This window comes from Rhodamnia argentea, chromosome 4 (genome assembly GCF_020921035.1).
Source record: "Rhodamnia argentea isolate NSW1041297 chromosome 4, ASM2092103v1, whole genome shotgun sequence".
Lineage (NCBI taxonomy): Eukaryota > Viridiplantae > Streptophyta > Magnoliopsida > Myrtales > Myrtaceae > Rhodamnia > Rhodamnia argentea.
Window position 1 is genome coordinate 5,125,986 of NC_063153.1, and position 21,322 is coordinate 5,147,307.

At 38.8% G+C, this 21,322-nt stretch overlaps 1 protein-coding gene across 1 annotated transcript; it reads right to left on the bottom strand.

Annotated features, from left to right (window-relative positions):
* Positions 1-628: 628 nt before the first annotated feature.
* On the bottom strand, positions 629-2,870 carry LOC115750786 (LRR receptor-like serine/threonine-protein kinase GSO1). The gene is made up of 2 exons (XM_048277513.1): positions 2,234-2,870; positions 629-2,157 (listed from the first exon to the last, which is right to left on the bottom strand). Exons 1-2 carry the CDS (start codon positions 2,868-2,870, stop codon positions 629-631), a joined length of 2,166 nt encoding a protein of 721 aa, XP_048133470.1.
* Positions 2,871-21,322: the final 18,452 nt, after the last annotated feature.

A 21,322-nucleotide genomic window follows, 5' to 3' on the forward strand; every position in this document is an offset into this window, starting at 1 on the left:
CAGATCACAGTGCACAACCGGTTCCGGTTGGCCATGGTGGAGATAATCAAGCGCCGCAGCGACGTCGACCATTATCTTCACTCGCTGATGGAGACCCAAGTTGTAGTTGTTGGAATAAAGCCACTTCTCCAAGCTCCCATTGGGCACATATTGCAGCACCAGCGCCCTCATATCGGCGTTTGTGCAGGTGGTGATCACCTTGACTAGATTCCGGTGTCGGATCTTGCGGAAAACCTCGCATTCTGCGTCGAAACTTTTCAGGGCGCCTTCAATATGGAGATTCAGTACTTTGACCGCAACGTCTCCCCCGTCGGCTAGAGTCCCTTTGTATACAGAGCTAAAGCTTCCTACTCCGAGCAAATTGCTTTCGCTGAAGTTGTTAGTACCCGAGCAAAGCTCCTGATATGATATCGTCGGGTGGTCTATTCCAGGCGGGTTCTCCACCGAAACTGCAGGTTTTTGACCAGTGTTCTGACGATTTCTAAAAAAGAAAATGACAGAGACTAAAAGAATAGCTGATACTATTGGCAACATAATGTATAGTAACCGGAGCCGCTTATCCCTTGATGATTTCTTTCCGTTTACGTGGCAAGGTGGGACTTGAAAGGTTGCATTTCCACAAAGTGCTTCATTTCCAATGAAAGAGAGCCGAAAAATTTCCAAAGGGCCCTCCATTAGGAATCTTTCCTGATAGCTTATTAAAGGACAAGTTCAAATGTTGCAGATATGTCAGTCCTTCCATGGACTCCGGTATGGCGTCTGATAACTCATTGTAGGAGAGATCGAGGAAATCCAATCCTTTGAGGTCGCCAATCGATTGCGGTATGGATCCTTGAAACAGGTTCCTCGAAAAGTTGAGAGAAGAAAGGCTCTTCAATTCCTGGATGGAACTCGGAATGGTGCTGGTTAGTCGGTTCCAAGAAAGATCGATGCTTTGTATAGCTGTCATTTTCCCCATGTCAAGTGGTAGTCCTCCATTGAAAGAATTGAGTGACAGATTGAGGAAGATTAGTTGTTGAAGGCTCCACAGACTTACCGGTATAACTGATGTCATGTTATTCGAACTTACAAGAAACTTTTGAAGGCTGCTCAGGTTTCCAATGCAATTGGGGATCAATCCCGATATCCTATTTTGCCGGAGCAGCAACTCTCCTAAATTTGTCAAGTTGCATATCTCGTCGGGGATCGGTCCTTCGAGATGGTTGTTATCAAGATGCAGCCTTTGCAGGCTTTCTAGTCCTCCGATTGATGATGGGATGTTGCCGTCCAGATCATTATCACTCAACTGTAGGAAAGTCAAGTTCTTCAAGAAACCCATTTGGGTGGGAATGTGACCTCTTATTTGACAATTGGGAGCGAATAGAATTTGTAGGGAACTCGAGAAGTTTTTGATAGATTCTGGTATGAAGCCGCCAAGCGGATTTTCTTCCAGAACCAAGGTTTGCAGTGATTGGCAATTAGATAAAGCAGAGAGAAAACCCAGCTCTGAACCATAAGTCTCACCTGTTAGCTGATTTGACTGAACCGCAAAGTATCTGAGGTTCTTCAAGTTGCCCAGATTCATGGGTATCGGTCCGCTGAGTCGATTGTTCCCAGCATAAAAAATGACTAGGCTCGAAAAATTCGAGAAATACTGCGGGATGTTGCCGCCAAAGCCATTGTTTGCTAGATAGAGTTTTTCCAATTTCGGAAGGCTTAATTCGCTACTTGAGGGAAGGCTTCCGGAGAGGGAATTGTCCATCAAAGAAAGCAGTTGTAGCGAAGAAATGTTAAAAACCTCTTGAGGTATTTCACCCGTTAGCAGATTATCCTCAAGGCTCATTGAATTCAGATTGACCAACTTGCCAATCTCACTTGGAATGTTACCTCCGATGCTGTTATGTTCTGTGTACAGCAAGTGCAAGCTTGACATGTTACCGATGGCTCGAGGAATTGTGCCAGTCAGGTTGTTAGTACCGAGATAGAGCTTCTGCAGCTTTTGCAAGCTGTCTATGTCTCGAGGAATGCTTCCCTGAAAATGATTGAACGACAACGACAACTCGAGAAGCTCTTTGCATTGCGTTAGCGTCTCTGGTAGCAGACCACTGAGTTGGTTATAAGCCAGCGAAAGCCTCTGAATGTTAGGCCAACGATAGCAAAGATCGGAAGGAAGACTTCCTGAGAGATCATTATATGTCAATAATCAATATGACACTCGTGAGCCATCTATTGAAAAGTGCTGGAGGAATCGAACCTGCAAGATTGTTCATGACCAAAACAATGACCTGCAATGTGGATATGTTGCCCAGGGAGCTCGGAATTTGACCCTGTAAGGGATTGTAGCTAAGAAACAGTTGTTGCAACTCAGGGAAGCCGCCAAATTCTCTTGGTATGCCACCTGTTAGCTGGTTCAACGCGAGCGTCATCACTTCAAGATTTCGGCACTGGACTAAGTTAGGAGGAATGTTTCCTTCAAACTGGTTTGATTGGAGTATGAGTTCTTTCAGGCGGCTTAAATGACCAATCTCTGGCGGAATCGGGCCGTAGAAACTGTTGCTGCGAAGATCAAGAGAAGCCAGGAAAGAGAGATTGCCCAAGTAAGGAGACAGTCTTCCCTGGAGACCCATGTAGGAGAGGTCTAAGGCCGCGACTCTCTGCCTGCGGTTGCTGCAAACGACACCGATCCATTCGCAGAAGTTTGCTTCCGCGGTCCAATTCCTGCCTTTGACCATGTTCGTCGGGTCGACCTCGATGGCGGATTTGAAGTGGAGGAGAGCATCTTGATCAGTGAAGTTGCTGGAACAAATGGCGGGCTGAGACATCAATAGGAAAGCTAACAGAAGATCAAGAAATGCTAAAAGAAACAATTTCTCCATGATCAACGAAGTCATTTTCGGTTGCATCAATAGACACCTCGCTAGTTAGGCTCTGTTCTCAGTATTCATTCCAAAACCTACCATATGGCTGTCCTAATTTAAAACCGAGAAAACAGAAAACAAAGAAAGAAGAAACTACCAAATCATTTCACAAGTGGTGTCTCTGCCAAAAGTCATCGCACACTATGGTCCTGCAATGGTTGTTCATGGTCACAGTGACTCTCTCTCTCTCTCTCTCTCTCTCTCTCTCTCTCACAGACACACACATAGCTTGACCTAAGTTGCGTTGCAGCAGCATTGACCCTACCTCAATCTGAGGATGCTGGCCTCCTCTAAGCCATGAACAACCAGGTCGCGGGCCAAGGTCATCCATGGCAACTGATAATGTCCAATCAAGATGAGCTGTGACAAGGCTATGGATGACTTTGACTGAGGCCGTCCATGGCCTTTGTCCTTTCATAAGGGGACAAGTGCTCCATGAGAACAGTCAACATTGGTGTGCAACTCTTGTCCGTAAGTAGGCAAAGGATCTAAGCCGGTTCATGCATCTTTGGCCGCCAATATTTTTTCGTTGTCGTCCTGCGGGCCTTGGAGAAACAACAGAGGGAAAGCCATAGAGGGCATCTGAAAAAGATGGTAGTCAGTCCGCGAGGGAGACAAAAATAAACAGAGTTGTCTTTGTAGAAGTCAATGTACTCTGAGTATTGTCGGAAATTTTTCAGTGATCGGGATCGTGGTACGCGAGGACACTAGCTAGAGACCATTGCAGGTGAGAAGGCGGTCAAGGGTTGGAGTACGGTATAGTGCTCAGTAACCGTGTAAAGAAGCTCAATAACTTCAATTGTAACAAATTGAGGTTTTTTGTTATAATATTATAATATGAGCCCACATTCAATTAATAATTATCAACATTTAATTTATTGACATTATATTATGCACATTAATTACGTGATAATTACCTTGCCCAATAACCGTCTTTTTTGGGAGGCTTTATCTAAAGAAGTGCGATGGTGATATATTTATAAGATGGGCAATCTAAGCCAAACATTTACGTCGATAACGGCGTCTTTTCACGTTGACGGTTTCTCTATTCAAAACGTACTTCGGAGCGTAAGTCAACACAGAAAGCCCACCATCACCATCTTTTCGGAGACGGCAACCGACTTAGTAGCATCTCGCTTTCGCAGATCGTTAAACGATATGCATCCGTATTCATCTGTCTTCATCAATGGCTGGAGGTGTGCAATCATTCCTCCACATTTCCGCATTTCATTCCCCAATATCGCTTGAATTTCGTTCAAGACTTTAGCATCAGGATCGTTAGTTTCTGAATTTAGTCTAACATTTGGTGTTAGAGCATGTTAATCTTTGCCTTGATGTTTGACGTATGATTTGGGTTGAATTACTTAGTTTTAAATGAATTTCGTGACTTTATGGGTAAATTGAAAATTGGGGTATCCTGCCGGCTATAGTTTTTGGTAGATTCCGACCAAATTCAGGCAAGTCATGGCCCACCTTCGGTACAGTGGGGTCGCCTTGCCATGGGGAACCAGAGCCTAAGGTAGCTCGCAATTTAGTTGTTCGCCAGAGGCGAATTAAGTGACTGAAGTTTGCGGCGTTTAAGGTTTCGTCCCAGCAGTTTTCGCTCGATTACGAGCAAAAGCCTTTACTGTTTTTGTTGATTCTTGGACATATGTGGTCGTGCTGGAATGTTGTACAAAAACCACAAATTATTTTGGTTTATGGTGGGCTGTCGGATGGGAATTGGACGACGGACGAGCGGCGGAGTCGGGTGGCAAAAGGTTCTGTTCTTGCGTGAGCGATTTGGGGAAGAAGACCTAGGCACGTACACAGCACATGCTGCGCGAGGTTACGCCCGCGTGCAGCGCCGGCATGCAGCACGCGCGTCCGAGTGGGCAATTGTGTGGGTGCGTTCACGTACGGGACATGGGGCCCGCATGGTGGATCATTCACTTTATAAAAAACATATTTTGTTGTGGGGAAAGGAACCCGTGTGGGAGAAGTGGGCAAGCATGCCTTTTATCATTCATTATAATAATTAAAAGGGGGGGGCAGGGGGGAGGGGGTTTATTATTTTAGAATTTTCATCCTTTATGTCCGGCTGTAATTACGGTTCTGCCCCTCTCTACCTAGTTTTACTGTTTTCTCCCTACTTAAGTACATTACAAATATCAAAACTTGTGTACAACGCTTACTTTAATACCAAAACTTTCAAAACGATAACTTAAGTGTCAAATTTTTTTAAAAATGATCACTTTAGTACCAAAACTTTCAAAACGATCATTTAAGTATCAATTATTTTTAAAAAAGATCTTTTAAGTGTCAATTTTAAAAAAAACATTCACTTCAGGTGTTAATTCCAACGAGCCACGTCGGTTTAAATATTAACAAAAAATAGTTCACGTCGGATTTTCGACGAGCTACGTCGACTCAAATCGGAGTTGGCACTAAAGTGATCGTTTTTAAAAAAAATTGGCACTTAAGTAATCGTTTTTAAAGTTTTGGCACTAAAATGAGCATCGTACACAAGTTTTGGTACTCGTAATGTACTTTAGCAGTTTTACCCCTAATTGCGCCAAAAATTTACGGTTTTAACCACTTCGGTTAATTTACGATTTTACCCCTTCAGTTAATTTACAATTCAATCTCAATTAATTTATAATTCGGTCTCTACCCATGTAAATTTACAAATTTTCCCTTATATGCAATATTAAGTAGATTTTGCATGAAATTTAAATGCATAGTAATCTATATATTTTGATTAATTAGAGTTTAACCACAACAACTCTAATTGATTAAATTATATATTAAGAGCCTCTAGATCAAATATAGTAAATGATATTTACTTGTAATTAATTATATTAATGCAATAAATTTTATCCTATAGGAATTTTCATTATATTAATATGATTAATTAGGTTGAAATACCATATTACTTTTCTTAATTTCCCTACGGGAATTAGGAAAAAGGAATACAATACGATAGTTTCATGATACATTTATTATGGATTTATTTAAATCAGAACTTAGCCTACATGCAGTTTTTTTTATCTAATTTGATTCATATTATATGGCATGATTTGCATTAGTAAAACATGACTTAAGTGAATTTTCCTTAAATATTGTGACGTAAGCATATTTATTTTAGCGTATTGTGCAATTTTACAACTTGTGAATATCTTTGATATTAATGTTCTCGAGCTCAATGGGGACAATTATAAGGTTGGAAGGAATTAATGCCCCTTCAATTTGGGTGCATGGACTTTGATTATGCTATTTAGAAAGATAAACCAGTTGCTCTTATAGAAACTAGCACTTCGGCTGAAGTTACTCTTTATGAATAGTGGGAGCGCTCCAACCGCCCTCGTGTGAAGTTCATAAGAACTAAACTTTTTGCCAGCATTCGTGGTTCGGTCGTTCAGCATAATAATGCTAAAGCCTTGCTAGCAGCTATTGATGCATAATTTGCATGTTCGGAAAAAGGCCTATGCCATAACCCCGATCGTGAAGTTTTCATCGTTGAGGCTCACCAAGATTAGAGGCGTGCATGTGCACATTATGAAAATGAGGGATATTGTGGCTCGGCTCAAGAACCTTAAGGTTGAGATACTGAATCCTTTCTTGTATAATAAATTCTGAACTCTCTTCCTCAGAAGCATAAACCTTTCAAAATCTCTTATAACACGTACAAGGAGAAATGGTCAATTAATAAACTCATGACCATGTGTGTTCAAGAGGAAGAAAGATTGCTTATGGAAGTATGAGAGAGTGCTCTTTTGGCAACACAAGGAAGACATAAGAGGCAAGGTAAGCATAAGGGAAAGAGTAAAGTATCTCCCCAAGCCGACATTAAGAACGAATCCAAATATTTCTTACGTAGAAAAATGGGCATATAAAGAAGGATTATGTCGGATATAAGGCCCGGCTTAAGAAGAAAGTTAATCCAATCTCTTGTGTTTGTTATGAATGGCTGATATGAGTCATAATACTTGGTGGATTGATTCTAGATCTACAATCCATGTTTCGAATTCCTTGTAGGCTTTGAAAGCCACAAGAAGCCGATAGGAAGTGAATAATGCATATATTTAGAAAATAAGATTTGTTCGCATGTAGAAGTTATTGAGACATGCAGTTTAGTCTCCAAAAAGTGGCTTTGTTTTAAATTTGCAAAGTACCTTTTATGTACCTATTACTATAGAAACTTGATTTTAGTTTCAAGACATGTACCTTTTGGTTATTCTTTTAATTTTTCAGATTTGACCTTCAGTTTATCGTACAAATTTGAAATTATTAGGAATGACATTTTTTTATGATGGTTTTTTTTTTATTAATTTGCAAACAATGTCTTTTATAATGTGATGCATGTTTATGATAACATTTGCATAAAGCAATGTGTCGTGAATGAAAATTCCTCTATGTTGTGGCATCGAAAATTGAGAGATATCTCCAATGATAGAGTACTCAGTATTTTGGATTTTACTAATTGTGACACTTGTGTGGACTTCATAAAGGAAAAGCCGACCAACAAGTCAAAGAAAAGTGCCAAGAGGAGTACGAATATATTAGGAATCATACATACGGACATTTGTAGTGTGGATATGGACTCGTTTGGTCAAAAATACTTCATCTCTTTTATAGTTGATTACTCATGGTATTTGTATATCTACTTACTTCATAATAAGCACGAAGCATTAAATGCATTTAACACATATAAGGTTGAAGTAGATAAAGAATGTGGGATGTAAATTAAGATCATGAAATAAAATAGAGATGGAGACTTTTATGGTAGATACATTGAAGATGGACATGGTATGGAGTATGCTAAGCAACTCCAAACTTCCTAAGTCATTGTGGACTAAAGCTCTTAAGATGATAGTGTACATATTGAACCGAGTTTCGATCAATGTTGTCCCTATGTCACCTTTTGAGTTATTCAAAGGTTGCAAATCGAGTTTATAACATGTATGCATTTAGGGATGCCTATTTGAAGTAAGAGTCTATAATCCATAGGAAAAAAAAGTTAGACCCAAGGACTATAAGTAGATATTTAGTTGGATATGCCAAAATATCCAAGGGATACATATTATATTGTCCATCTCATACCGGTCGTGGAATTGAGAGACGTGAAGTTTCTTGAGAATGACTTGCTTAGTGGGAGCGATCAATTTCGGGAACTTGTTCTTGAGAAAAATTATTCATATGCTTGATCTTCCACTTCAAGTGCTAGATTGATTGTTATTCACAGCACCCCTCTAGGTCAAGCGGCTATTGAATAACAAATCATTGAATCTCCACAATCTACTGATATTGATCAATTGCTCAACAATTACCATAAATTATTGAACAACTAGTTGAACAATACACTCCTCGGGAGAATGTTGATACAACATTAAGGAGATTTGCTAGGTTGAGGAAAATCAACAATTCCTAGTGACTATATTGTGAATATGCAAGAATCTGACTATAATACTTAAGCCGAGAATGATCTTGAAACATTTTTATAAGCTATGAGTTGTGGTAATTCCAATTAGCGATACAATGCCACAAAGGAAGAGATGAAATCTATGGCATCAAACGAGATTTGAGATTTGGTTGAGTTGTTTAATGGTATGAAGGCCATTAGTTGTAAATGGTTCTTCAAAACTAAGGACTCATTGGGCAATAATGAGAGATGTAAAGCTAGACCTGTTGTCAAAGTATTCACTCAAAAGGAAGGAATCAATTACACTTAGGTTTTTTCTCATGTATCTAAGAAATATTCTCTTTGTATTGTTTTGGCATTAGTTGCCCATTTGGACATGGAATTGCATCAATTGGATGTAAAAACGACTTTCCTCAATGGAGAACTAGAGGAAGAGGTTTATATGAAACAACCTAAAGGATTCCTCTCTAGTGGTGAGCATTTGTTGTGCAAGCTTAATAAATCAATAAATGGCTTGAAATAAGCATCCCGCCAATGGTACGTAAGGTATCATGAAGTTTTCTCTTCATTCAATTTTATAGGAATATCATAGATCAATGTATAAATCATAATGTCGGTGGGAGTAAATTTTGTTTCCTTGTCCTACATGTGAATGATTTTTTACTTGTTATTAATGATAAGGGGTTGTTACATGAAGTGAAATAATTTCTCTCTAAGAGTTTTGACATGAAGGATATGGGTGAGACATCTTATGTCATTGGCATTAAGATCCATATGGATATAGCTCGAGGCATTTTGAGACTGTCTTAAAAAACCTTTATCAATAAAGTGTTAGGGAGATTTCGGATGAAAAATTGTTCATCGAGTATAACACCCACTATAAAGGGTGACAAATTCAATTTAATCGGTGCCTAAAGATTGATCTAGAAATGGAACAAATGAACAACAACCCATATGCTTCCGCTATCGAAAGCTTGATGTATTCTAAGATTTGCACTCGACTCGACATAGCCTTTGTTGTGAGAATTTTGGGAAGATATTAGAGTGATCCAATTATTGACCATTGGAGAACCGCAAAGAAATTGATGAGGTACCCGCAAGGTATAAAAGGTTACATGCTTATATATAAAGGAACCAATAGCCTGAAAGTAGTTGGTTATTCGGACTCGGACTTCACTCGTTGCATTGATTCTCGAAAATCAACATATGGATACATTTAATGTTTTCCAATGGATCTATGTCATGGATGAGTGCAAAACAGACCATGATTGCTACTTTTACTATGGAGGTTGAGTTTGTTTCTTATTTTGAGGCCATCTCGCATGGTATATGGTTGAAGAGTTTCATATTGGGCTTAGGATTTTAGATTTTATTTCTAGGCCATTAAGAATATTTATAACAATTCATTTGTTATTTTCATGTCTAAAAACCACAGAAGTGATAGTCGAATTAAGCATATTGACATTAAGTATTTATCCATATGGGAATATGTTAAAGAAAAGAAAGTGACCATAGAACACGTTGCCACTAAATTAATGTTAGTTGATCCTTGACCGAAGGCATGCCATTAATGAGATACAAGGACATGTAGTCAAGATAGGAATAGTCCACGTCATGAGGATTTTTGTCGTATGGACGAATTTATGAAACTCTTATTCGGTTGTAATGTTATTCTCAATTCAGGTGTACACGTTCGTTTATTCCGAGAATAACGATCATCTTTTGATCCGGAATAAACTTAAGGTTTATTCATTAAGTAGACCTGAAATAAACATATGGTTTATTCATTAAGTTATGTTATTACATGCAAGCTGATTTTGACAAGATAAGATGCTTGTGATACATGGAAGGTGGGTTAAGCAAAGTCACATGGACTATCAGAAGTCGTTGTCCGAAGTAAGGGACAATGCATAGTTCTGTCATGAGAGCACCAACTGACTAGTGTGCTGGACCTACGGGTCGTTTCTGATAATAAATGGACTACTATAGTGTCCTATACATGCAAGTGTTGTGATGCTTTGCCAATGGATTGATTTGGTTTGATTGGTTTGATTGTTGAGTCGAGTCCGCATCGCATTATGTGTGGCTTGGAGGATAAGCTTGCATGTGGTTGAAATATTTGCTCTTTGTTGATGTGATTGCTTGTTAGGATGTCTGAACGAATCAACGTTCTAGTCGAGCTTAGGCATTGACTTACCGAGATTTATTTCTCACCCCGTCATTTCACCATTTCAAGTCCCAAGTGATGGGGCCCGTGATGTTAGGGCATAGTGATCAGAGTAGTTTTTGAGAGTAGATGAGGGTTTAACCTTATCCGATTATGTTTCTTTTGAGGTCTTAGCAAGCCGTTCTGAAGAATGAGGTTGTATAAGTCTTCTATAGCTCAATAGGGTTAAGACTCATCTACTTTGACTTGATGAATGAAATTGCATTTTGTGGAATCATTGTTGTGGTTTTCCTACTATACTATCCCCGCTAATCTTGTTTGTTTGGGAGTGTTGCACGTTCAGCATGCGCTGTAAATTCGTAGGTCGATAGTGTACCTAGGATGCTATCATTCGTGACTTGAGACGATTTGGCGGGGATATCACGGGCCCGGGGATTGGGGCGTGACATCCCCGACCGAGTAGAGTAAAAAGGTTGAACGAACATAAATTTGACACCTTTGAGGGCGAAACCTTCACGAAGCTCATCGGATTTCCTTTGAAACTGGACTCGTTCACCAACGAAACACAAGGAAAAACCCCGAAAACATATACGCAGAAAACCTCAAATCTAAACTAGATCGGTCTAAAAAATGAGAGAGAAATACTTTCATATGTAGATTAAGTCGGAAGAGAAAAGCTTCCAAATGAAAGGAAAGCAAGACAAAATATAGAAGATCAAAACAACTTAAGAAGAGGGAGAGGGGGAGGGAGGGAGAGGTCTCCCTCCCTCAGAAAATGTTACTAGCGGCTAAGGTTTGTTTGGGCCGCGGGTGGGGGGTGGGGGATGGGTGGGTGTTGTCGTTGTTGGTTTTTTTTTTTTTTAAATAAGGGAGCAAGTTGATGTAGTCAAAACTTTGATATTATCAGAAAGCGCATCACTATTTCTATAAGAGAACATAGGATAGTTGCAACTTAGTATAACCAGTTTCCTATAGACTTTGGATTTGTGAAAACTGGTATATGTTGAGTTTAACTACAATCTGATTATACTCCAATACTCCCCGCAAGATAAAGGAGTTGAGTTTTGAAACCACACTTGCGGTAAACATGAACATCCTCGCAAGATACACGTCCCGTATTCAAACTCCAGGATTAATATGATCGGCGCAATATAAGGGGCAAAATATTCATTACATAAACCGACAAACCAAAATGCAGAGTATTCAATCCAATATATGGCAAACCAATTATCAATTCGAAGCACAAAAACTGAAAATGGAAAAACCAAATCAAAATTCATTTTGACGAAGAATGGGTGTGTGAGAATGAAGGATCATAGCACTCGAGAGTGTTCGACTTATTCTCAATTCTTTTTGGGTAGTTCCTAATTCCCGTCTGCGGGGTGGGCATGTTATTCTTCAAGTTTTTAAATTCTCCCTTCAGTCCTTCCTTGAGAGTTTGCATTTCTTCTTGCAACTCCTTGAGATCTGCTGGATTGGCCTTGATCTCCTTAAGCGCATTCTGTCACACCCCAAATCCTATGAGAATAGGGTAATGACACGGCCATCCTTTCACTCAAAGGATGCAGCCTCAAAATGTAACCTGTTTAACCCGATATATATACACACACACACATATGTTCAGATATATATAAAAAGGTCATTCGATTACGGTAACAAAGCCTTCTATAAACCAACAAAAAGATACGCGTAGTCAGCAAATATTTTAGAAGCTCATCAGCTATACATACAACTTATACAAAAAAATCCCCTATCAAAAATCCCCTCCGCTAACGAAGCGCTCTCCTACTTGTGCAACACTGAAGAACCAGAAAAACAAGTAAGATGAAAGGAGTAAGCTAACACGGCTCGATGAGTAATACATTTCTTCTAAACGGATCGAACAATCACTGTGCACCTTTATAAAAAATAATATACTTCCAGCAAATCCTTTTACATATAAGGTTAACAATACTAATAACTTACAATCATAGATCAACAATCAATGGTCAATCCATTGAGTAATCCCAAACCAAGTATCAATGGTCTATCCACCGATTAATCTCAATCAAAGCAAAAGACAATGATCCACTCCATCAACCACTAGAATTGCTCTATATCGGACTATGGTCACGTTTAGCGCCGTGACAAAGGTGGCTAAGTTTACCCCTCTTGGCTAGGTCTACCACCTATATCAGCCGGTGGTGCGACCCGGAAGGACGTCCCGATAGTATGCATACCTCTCCCACTCAATGGGTTTTTAACATAGTGATATGAGCATGGCACATAAAACACAATCTCCAATAATCCAATCAAAATCAGAATCATTTCATAACAACTCGGACAAACTCCACAATAGCATTTATCGACAAAATGCATTTCATAAACCGTATATATAGCTTTCAGATATTCCCTTCGCAAAGCATTTATTCAAGGCATTTCAAACGATTTTCTTTCTAAAACTACTACAAACAATATAATTTCAAAGCTTTGTCAGTCAACGATAAAAGGTAGTAAAGGTTCGATCCAATTATGCAAGAAATATGCTCTTTTCTTATTTCATAACATATCTAGTATTCTTTTTTTTTTCTCGGTCTCGAAACATGAGTTTACAAACTCAAAGAAGAAAAGTACTACTCACCTGATAATGCCAAAATCCAACTACGTTGGTCACTCGAACCGACTCATCCGAATCCCTACCAATATATAGAAAAATGGATCAAATGGAGTAACAAGTCATCCTAACGTATGACTTAGCTAAACTACACTTATTAGCGACAAAACAATGACTACGCGTCAACGGAAACTTATCCCTAACAGAGATTCAATGCTGTCTGCTATGGACAGCTCGCGCACCAAAACCGTTAAGGCCATAACTTCCTCCATTGAACTCCGTTTCAAGCCATCTTACTGTCCACGCGAAGCTTGTTCAACGTACTACAAAAGTCTCAACATGGCCAACCTCAGCCGATAACTGGAAACTAATGAAATCAGGCCTCGAAATTTACTGTTCACGCTATACTGTAGCGCACCAGAATTGAAAATCTTGTTCCGGGCAAACCGTAGTGTCAAATTAAGATCCGTTGAATCCTATGGGTCCATAACATCCTAAAGTTTCTTTTTCAAGCAAAAACACAGCCAATCGCCCATAAGATCAGACACAGCAACTCAGTTTTCCCAAAAATTCAAATTTTGCCCTAAATCCGAAAAATCACTTCAATCGGAGGGATGAGAGGTGCGAGCCCTTACCTAGCGCTGCAACACGTAGTGGAACGAATTCGGCGAGGCGTTTGTGGCGGGTGGCGTGCACACGTGACTCTTTTTTTTTTCTTTCTTTTTCCCTTTCTCCTCTCTCCTTTCCCTTTCTCTTTTTTTCTTCATTTTCTTTTTCTATTCTGATCGTGCAGCTTAAAAGGGGTGGTTGACTGCCCTCTTTTACTTTTTCTCCTCCTCTCTTTTTTTTTTTTAAATGGTAGGTCCACCACCTTGGTTGACCTGGTCAAAAAGGGCCAAATATTACAGATTCACCAATTTAGACTCAGTGGGAGCATCAGCATCGACTGTCTCAGGATAATGCTCTGGCTCTTTTTCCTTAAACTGCCCCTGAGATTGAGCATTTTCTTCAATATCTTCATCATTTTGCTTGATGACGTCAATGCCAGTTCCTTCTACAGTCTCTATTCCACTCTGATCATCCACAATTTCCAGTCTAATCATCCACGACTTGGTCTGCACGATCTGCTGCAAATTGATCACAATGGTCTGTCTAATTTGAAGGCTCAATTTGTTCTGCTTCCTCATCATCTACTTCAGACTACGTTGCTTCAACTGTAGGTTTTGATATCTGTTGTTGCTAGCACTATAAGATGAATGGGTGATTTTAAATTAAAGAGAAATTAAAAATAGTCAAGATAAATATCACGTAAAATCAGAGTTTAAAAAAAAATAATGTTATAGTCAAATTTAGTGGTGTGCTAAATACTATCAGATGCAGTAAATAAAAATTGAGATATAGAAGAATTTGCACACAGAAGTTTGGTTCGGCTTATTGCAAGCTATGTCCATTCTCTATGCAAACAGTCTACTGGCTAGATTTTACTAGTGAATGAATCAGGGATTTCAATGAGTGAAGTTTCTCAACAGATCACACTATCTCACACAATCAATCTTTACAAAACCTCTCAAAGATTACACCTTTGAGGCTCACAAAGACAAGTGTATAAAGTAGCTCTCTTGAACTTTGGATTTCAGAGTCACGACACAATTTGCTACAGCACCACCTCTTTCAATCTAGCCCTTGGAAAATCTTCAGAGTAGCCCTTGGACGGTATTCAGAGGATTATCATCCAATCAACCCCTTGGACATGAATGCTTTAAGAATATTGAGTAGTCATTGCTAAATGAGATCAGAATCCCCTTGATTAAGTCACCCATATAACTTAATATTGGGTTTCCATATGTAGCATTCTTCGTTTTGAAAGAACGTATTGCCTTCAGAGCCAATCAGTCAAAAATGCTTTGCGTGACCAGTTTTACAGCAAAAACAACCTTCGAGATTGAAGATCATTAATTTCCAACTTTCCAATGGTGAATCCTGAGCCAGATCATTAGCTGTTGTTTCAATCAGCATCTAATTAAACTTCATAATCAGATGCTACTGTTGAGTCTGAATACTCTCTGAGTCTTAATAGACGTTGCATAAAGTCTGAAAATACCAAATGCTTTGACAACATAAGCGTATAATCTTTATTGGTATTTTTATGTTCCTCCACTAATATCCATGTCATTACTATATCCACGAGACAAAATTCAAATCTTCAGACACAATATCTAGATGACACAAAATAGAGTCTGAATATGGTTCTTCAAGAGTACTACCTGAAAATAACTTCTATTAGATTCAACGTATAATATGGAAGATTTTGTCAATCTTCCATAGTATACGTGACCTCAGGCCTAGGTCACGAGCTACTATGGAAATCAGGCAGTCGAGGAGGGTGAATAGACACGCACACAGGAGAGAGAGAGAGAGAGAGAGAGAGAGAGAGAGAGAGAGAGAGAGAGAGAGGGATGAGGGAGAGCCGAGCGTGAACAGAAAAGAAGGCGGGGCGGCGATGTTAGTGGGGGTCAATGGTGGCAGACAGTGGCGGGTGGCGGAAAGGGGAAGGTTTGCCAATGATGGAAGTTGAGATTTGTGGCACTTGCGGGCTTGGGACTTTTAAAGAGAGCAACTTGGTCTTTTGGAATAAGTTTTTGTCTCTAGATGAAAAGCGACAATTCTTGTGAAATGAAGTTAAAAGGTGAGAAGGGTCTTGAGTCTTCTCCTGGAAGTCAAAAGGTCGGGCCGCGTTGATGGCCATTGGATGCTGCCAACCATCGGCAAGGTCCTACGCCCTCGCCTGAGCCCGAGGAGTGGCAAGCCAGCCCTCTCTGGTGGCTGGTGGCCTTCGCCAGGCATCACTGAGATCGGGTGATGGCCGGTGGAGCGAAAAAAGAACAATGAAAAGAAGAAAAAGTAAAAAAGAAAAAAGAAGAAAAAATTTGAATTACAAAATTCTAAAAATTATCCACATCAATATTGGTCGTGCTATGTAGGATGGCCAGCACTTACTAGACGTCGATTTCGGATCAAAATTAACTAGAATGACTAAATTGACAAATCGTTAAAAGGATTAGGACTAAAAATCGTCAAACTATCAAAATGGTCAGAACTAAATTAGCACAATTAAAAGGTTTGAGAGTAAATTGACTACTTTATAATAGGTTTAGAGCTTTTTGGATAAATTTTTCTGTATACTATCTCCCCCTCCAGTTTTCTTTCCTGCAAATCTCTGAGCTTTGTCCCTAGAATGTGCCAATACAAGCAATGCTCCATATAAATGAAAGTACTGAAATATAGAAGGTGTTCAATATGTCATAAAAAGACGACGAATAATCATTACAAATTAGAAATTGTTGATTCTGTAAGGACCGTCTAGATAAAGGAAACCAAGTCTGCACATTCCCACCATAGCTAGGGCCTTTAAGAGCCCAAACAAAAAAAGGTGCGCCAGGAGTCCAAATCTATTTTCCATCCAGTGTGATTAAGCTTTCCTTAAGCCCTATTTCAGTACATGTATGTGAAAGGGACGTGCTTTGAACATATGATGCGATGTTCATATATTCGAATGGTCCAAACATTTTATACAAATTTTCAACTGAGTGGATATCAACTTTAAAATTTTGCCTAGATATTTCATTCCCACCCAAGCCTTCAGTTAAGACAAATTGTGATAGTATGTTACAGTATAATCCTATACCTACATTTATAATGGACAATATTGTAATTCGAATAATTAGCCATTTTACAAACTAATCCCTGTTGACACCTAAATTTTGATATTTCTAAACATTATTCATTTCAAACATAAAATGAGAACTAGTCATAGTTCTCACCAAAAATAAATTTCTCATGCATTGCATATTTACTTTTCGTCAATCATGCATTTTCATTCAGGCCATAGGCGAAGCAATTGAACTTAATTTGCTATGCGACTGGACCAGACTCGGTTGAAAGTTTCCAATCAAGCGGGAGGAGGTGTGCCGAATTTTACAAGAGGGCTTGAACCTATTTTCATATTTAATTCAGTCCATTTATGCTCATTTAAATGTTAAAGGCTCTTAATTAATTATTCATTTAATTAATTAAAGCCCAATTTGAGCCCGAGAGTGTGCGATCAAGCCCGCAAAAGGATGAAATTCGGATAGCCCACGATAGTCTAGTTTGTGAGGAATTTTAATGGGATCGGACTCTTGAAGATCAGAAATTTAATCCTACGGTCATTAACGAGTCATATTGATTTATAAATACCTTGTTATGGCTTAGGGTTGAGGGGCCACAAAATTTCAACACACGGCACGAAAGGGAGATCGGAGGGGATTGAGGATTCACGACCATTGGGGAGTTTTCTCACGGGACCGCTTGGGAAGAATTCCCCGATGCTCAGAGAAGGAGACAAGGCCAAAGGAGAAGATTCATGAAGAAAAAGGAAGTGGGAGCTGTGATTAAATAATCACATGGAGACAAAAGGAGCATCCATGCAGAATCATCCAAGAGAGACTTCACCATATGAGGAGAAGTTTTCCTTTCTTCGTTTGTTTTCTTCTACTTTGATTATTAATTGTGCAAACCCTCCCGGAAAGGCTTTTCTTTTGATCTTTATCTGTAATGTCCATGAAAGGGATGATTCGGGACTTTCTAAGGCTCATTGAGAAAGTGTATGCGAGAGAGGATCGGACGAGAAACGGGACTCTAGCGCGCACTTGATACATAACGGAGCACCACCCTTCGCGGTCCCTTTCCATCAACGCTTGACGTCCTCTAGTAGCCACGGTCCAGCTTGAGCATGGCCGTACATCCGACGACCAGCCATACCTCGACGGCCGCAATTTCATGTACGAGTTTCCCCACGACGACGCCGCTTGGCACACCGAGTCGATCACCAAATTGAGCGTTCACCTCATTCAGTCCGAGCAATACTTCTGCAGTCGTTTGCATGCTTGACGAAAAGGGTTGGTTTGGTCTAGTTTCGTTTGCAAGTTTTATTGATACGGTGGTACCTCCCAAGTTCTTTTTTTTCATAAATTCTTTACATGTACTCATGTTTCCTTGGTCACTTGTCAATCACCCATAATGCGGCATGCTCGAAACTCATGCAAGAACCCTCTCGGGCATTATGGGATGGATGAAAGATCACATTTAGTCAACACTGCAGAGGAGGAGGACGTGCACGTAACCCGGGTTGTTTGACACTAAACCATTGACATGAATCCGCACCAAGATCCATTGTGAACACTCTTTTGTCCGCAAAAGTTGTCGTCCACCATATCCGCAAGCTTCCCGACGATCCAAGTTCGAATTTTGGAAAGCCAATCTCAAGATAAGTCAAAGTTCTAATTTTTTTATATCAAGGTTATCTTGCTTTTTATAATCTGAACTTGTTTGAATTGCTCGATTATCTACAAGAATTCCTCTTGCCTAAACTTGAGTTATCTAAAATTTTGAGTAAATCTTGTGGATAAAGTACATATCTTTGAATGTGACTTTTAGATATATTTGTTGGATTTTAGATATATCTCATGACTTGATTTTCGAGTAAATCTAAATCCCGAACGTTATCTTGAAAAGATTGCACATGTCTTTTGGAATATTCGGATTATCTTATATCCGAATTTGAAATCTTTTCGGAAATCCTAAGCATGTCATAACTCTTGCGGATAAGATTGCCTTGAACTAGAGTTATCTCTTTCTAACTTGGGAATTATCTGAAATACTTTCAAAATCTCAAAAGATAATCTCTCGAATTTTAAAGATGGGAATCCTTTTCAGATAAAGCAAGATTACCTACCAATCTCAACATCCGCATGTGATTTTCGAAATTCATAGGTGATTTGGTGTTTCTTTTATTTTGTATTGTAATATCTAATCATTTGATTGTCTGTTTTTGATTTGTTATAAAATATGCACATCTTTAAACAAACATGCCCATAATATATGCTCCATATGTGCCTAGACCCTTCGGAAAAATTAAATCACACGCCTTAGCCACGATCTCGTGGAATGGGATGTGATTTAGTACAGAAATTCGTGTTACGCCCTTTGGCGAGAAGGGACGTTGTTTTTCTATACACATATCCGCATACCGGTTCGAATCCTCGAGGATGTAGCGGATAAAATCTCGCTTTAGCCCGGATCTTTGGGAATGAGAGGATTTTCAAAAAATCGGAAATTAAAAGGTATATTATGGGTATTTTTGTTTATTTTTGTTCAGATTTTTTATTGCTTTTGAATGTTTTCTTTTATTACCGAAAATACCAAAAAAAATAATCCTCTGTGCGCATAATATATGGTCCTCATGTCACATTATTCCAATTAATCATCAAATTCACATCGATCAATCAAAAATGATTTTTCATGAAATTGGTACCGAGAGGACATTAATTTTTTCAATTAATGTAACCAAGTCCCCGAACCCATTTTTCTCTAGTGCGTAGAAATAAAATAGTTCTCCCTCTATTTTGTTAAGGTTTCTAATCAACATTCCGTAAATGATTAGTGGCGGCTCCAATTGAATATTTTTTCAAAAATCAAACCTAAGTTGCGAATTGGTAGGGCTTGGGAGAGTCCGTATTAGGTTAGTTAATTCATCTAATTAACCTAATAATCCATTAACCTAAATTAATTTTTAGGTCGCGACAATCCTAGAAAGATTTTATATTTTCATTTGAATACAAATTTCTCTATTAGTTTTTTTTTTCTAATCCAGGGGCATGAAAACCTGACTTTTTGACTTATGATGATACCGATGACCTATGTGAATTCAATGAATTAGAGGTATAAAATAGGTGGGTTGAGTCGGGTTTGTGTTGGTCGAATATGATCCAACCCATATTGACTCATTTAACCCGTTCTAACCTATTTTCATTCTATACTAATTTAGTAACCTATACCTGACCCGACTTCTATCGTTAAAACACTTCAAATCTAGTTTAGAGAAAATAAAATTATTTTCCTCTTGTCGACATATTCATCGGTTTTCACTAAACTCACATAGGTCATCGATATCATCATAGTCTTCCACCTCATCCGATAACGGCAGTCGTTCCTTCTAATAATCTATTGCTCCTAATAACGATCCACTAGTCTCAACAATGATCAAATGATCTATCTTTTGGTTGTTTCATCAATACCGGCGATTATGACTCTACCAAGTTGTTCAACTTCATGGTCCTTCCAAGGTTTATCGAACATTCTCGTTCTAGACTTGTTCGCCATCACCGGGTCCATCCAACTATTCATCGGATCTTGGATACCTCCAAGTCATCATGAATTTTTTCGTTTTTCATGACTTGTTCACCCTCGATCAAGGTCCGTCCAAATATTCACATTATCTCAAAGTCCTTCAAGCTTGTAAACATCTCGACACCCAATGTCTTGTTCACCCTTGATATCGGCAACCATCGTTTGATGTCATTAAAACGAGGCAATGGTAGAGCACTCCTCATATAAGTTCCCCTAGTGCTAATTATGACACCATATAGTCAATCCGGCCGATTACCTAAAACTTTTGCATTAGTGCTGATTCAGTTTTAAACCTTTTGCGTTTCTATTAATTTAGTCAATCTCGCCGATTTTGGCCGAAAATTTATTGACGTGGACGTTGGTTGTCATATGTGATATTGTTGGCACCGACATGGATTTTTTTTTTATATTTTTAAATATTTTAAATACTTTTTAAATAAATGTTGGTTTTTCTTCCTTTTCTTTTCTCAATCATTAAAACAATTAGTACAATTATCTATAATATTAAAATAATATTAAAAAATATCTACATGAGTGCCAGTTGTGCTACATAGGACAAGCGACGTCCATGTCGGCAAACTTAAGGTTAAAATTAGTTGAATTGACTCAATTAACAGAAATTTCAAAGATTTGGGACTAAATTGGCCATATAATATAAAAGGTTTAGAACTAAATTGACACAAATGAAAGGTTTATGAATGAATTGATATCAATACAAAAGGTTTATAACCGAATTGACATCAATACAATAGGTGGAAGAAGTTTTTGATGCTTTTCCGGGTGAGGAGGATAGCTGATGCTTCCACTTCCATCGATGAGTTCCAATGTAAATTAAGCTTACTATGTTGGAGTGCACGTCAAATTTCACCATTCGATTAAAAGAATATATATTTAGTCAAAATCTAACTCAGCAAGTACAAGTTCGAGTAGATTGAAAGTCATTCTGGATTAATTCAGTTAACAATTTTGCACATGTCCCATTGATGTATGACAATCCAATGTTAAACTAGCATTATTGTAGCATAGTACTGAGACAA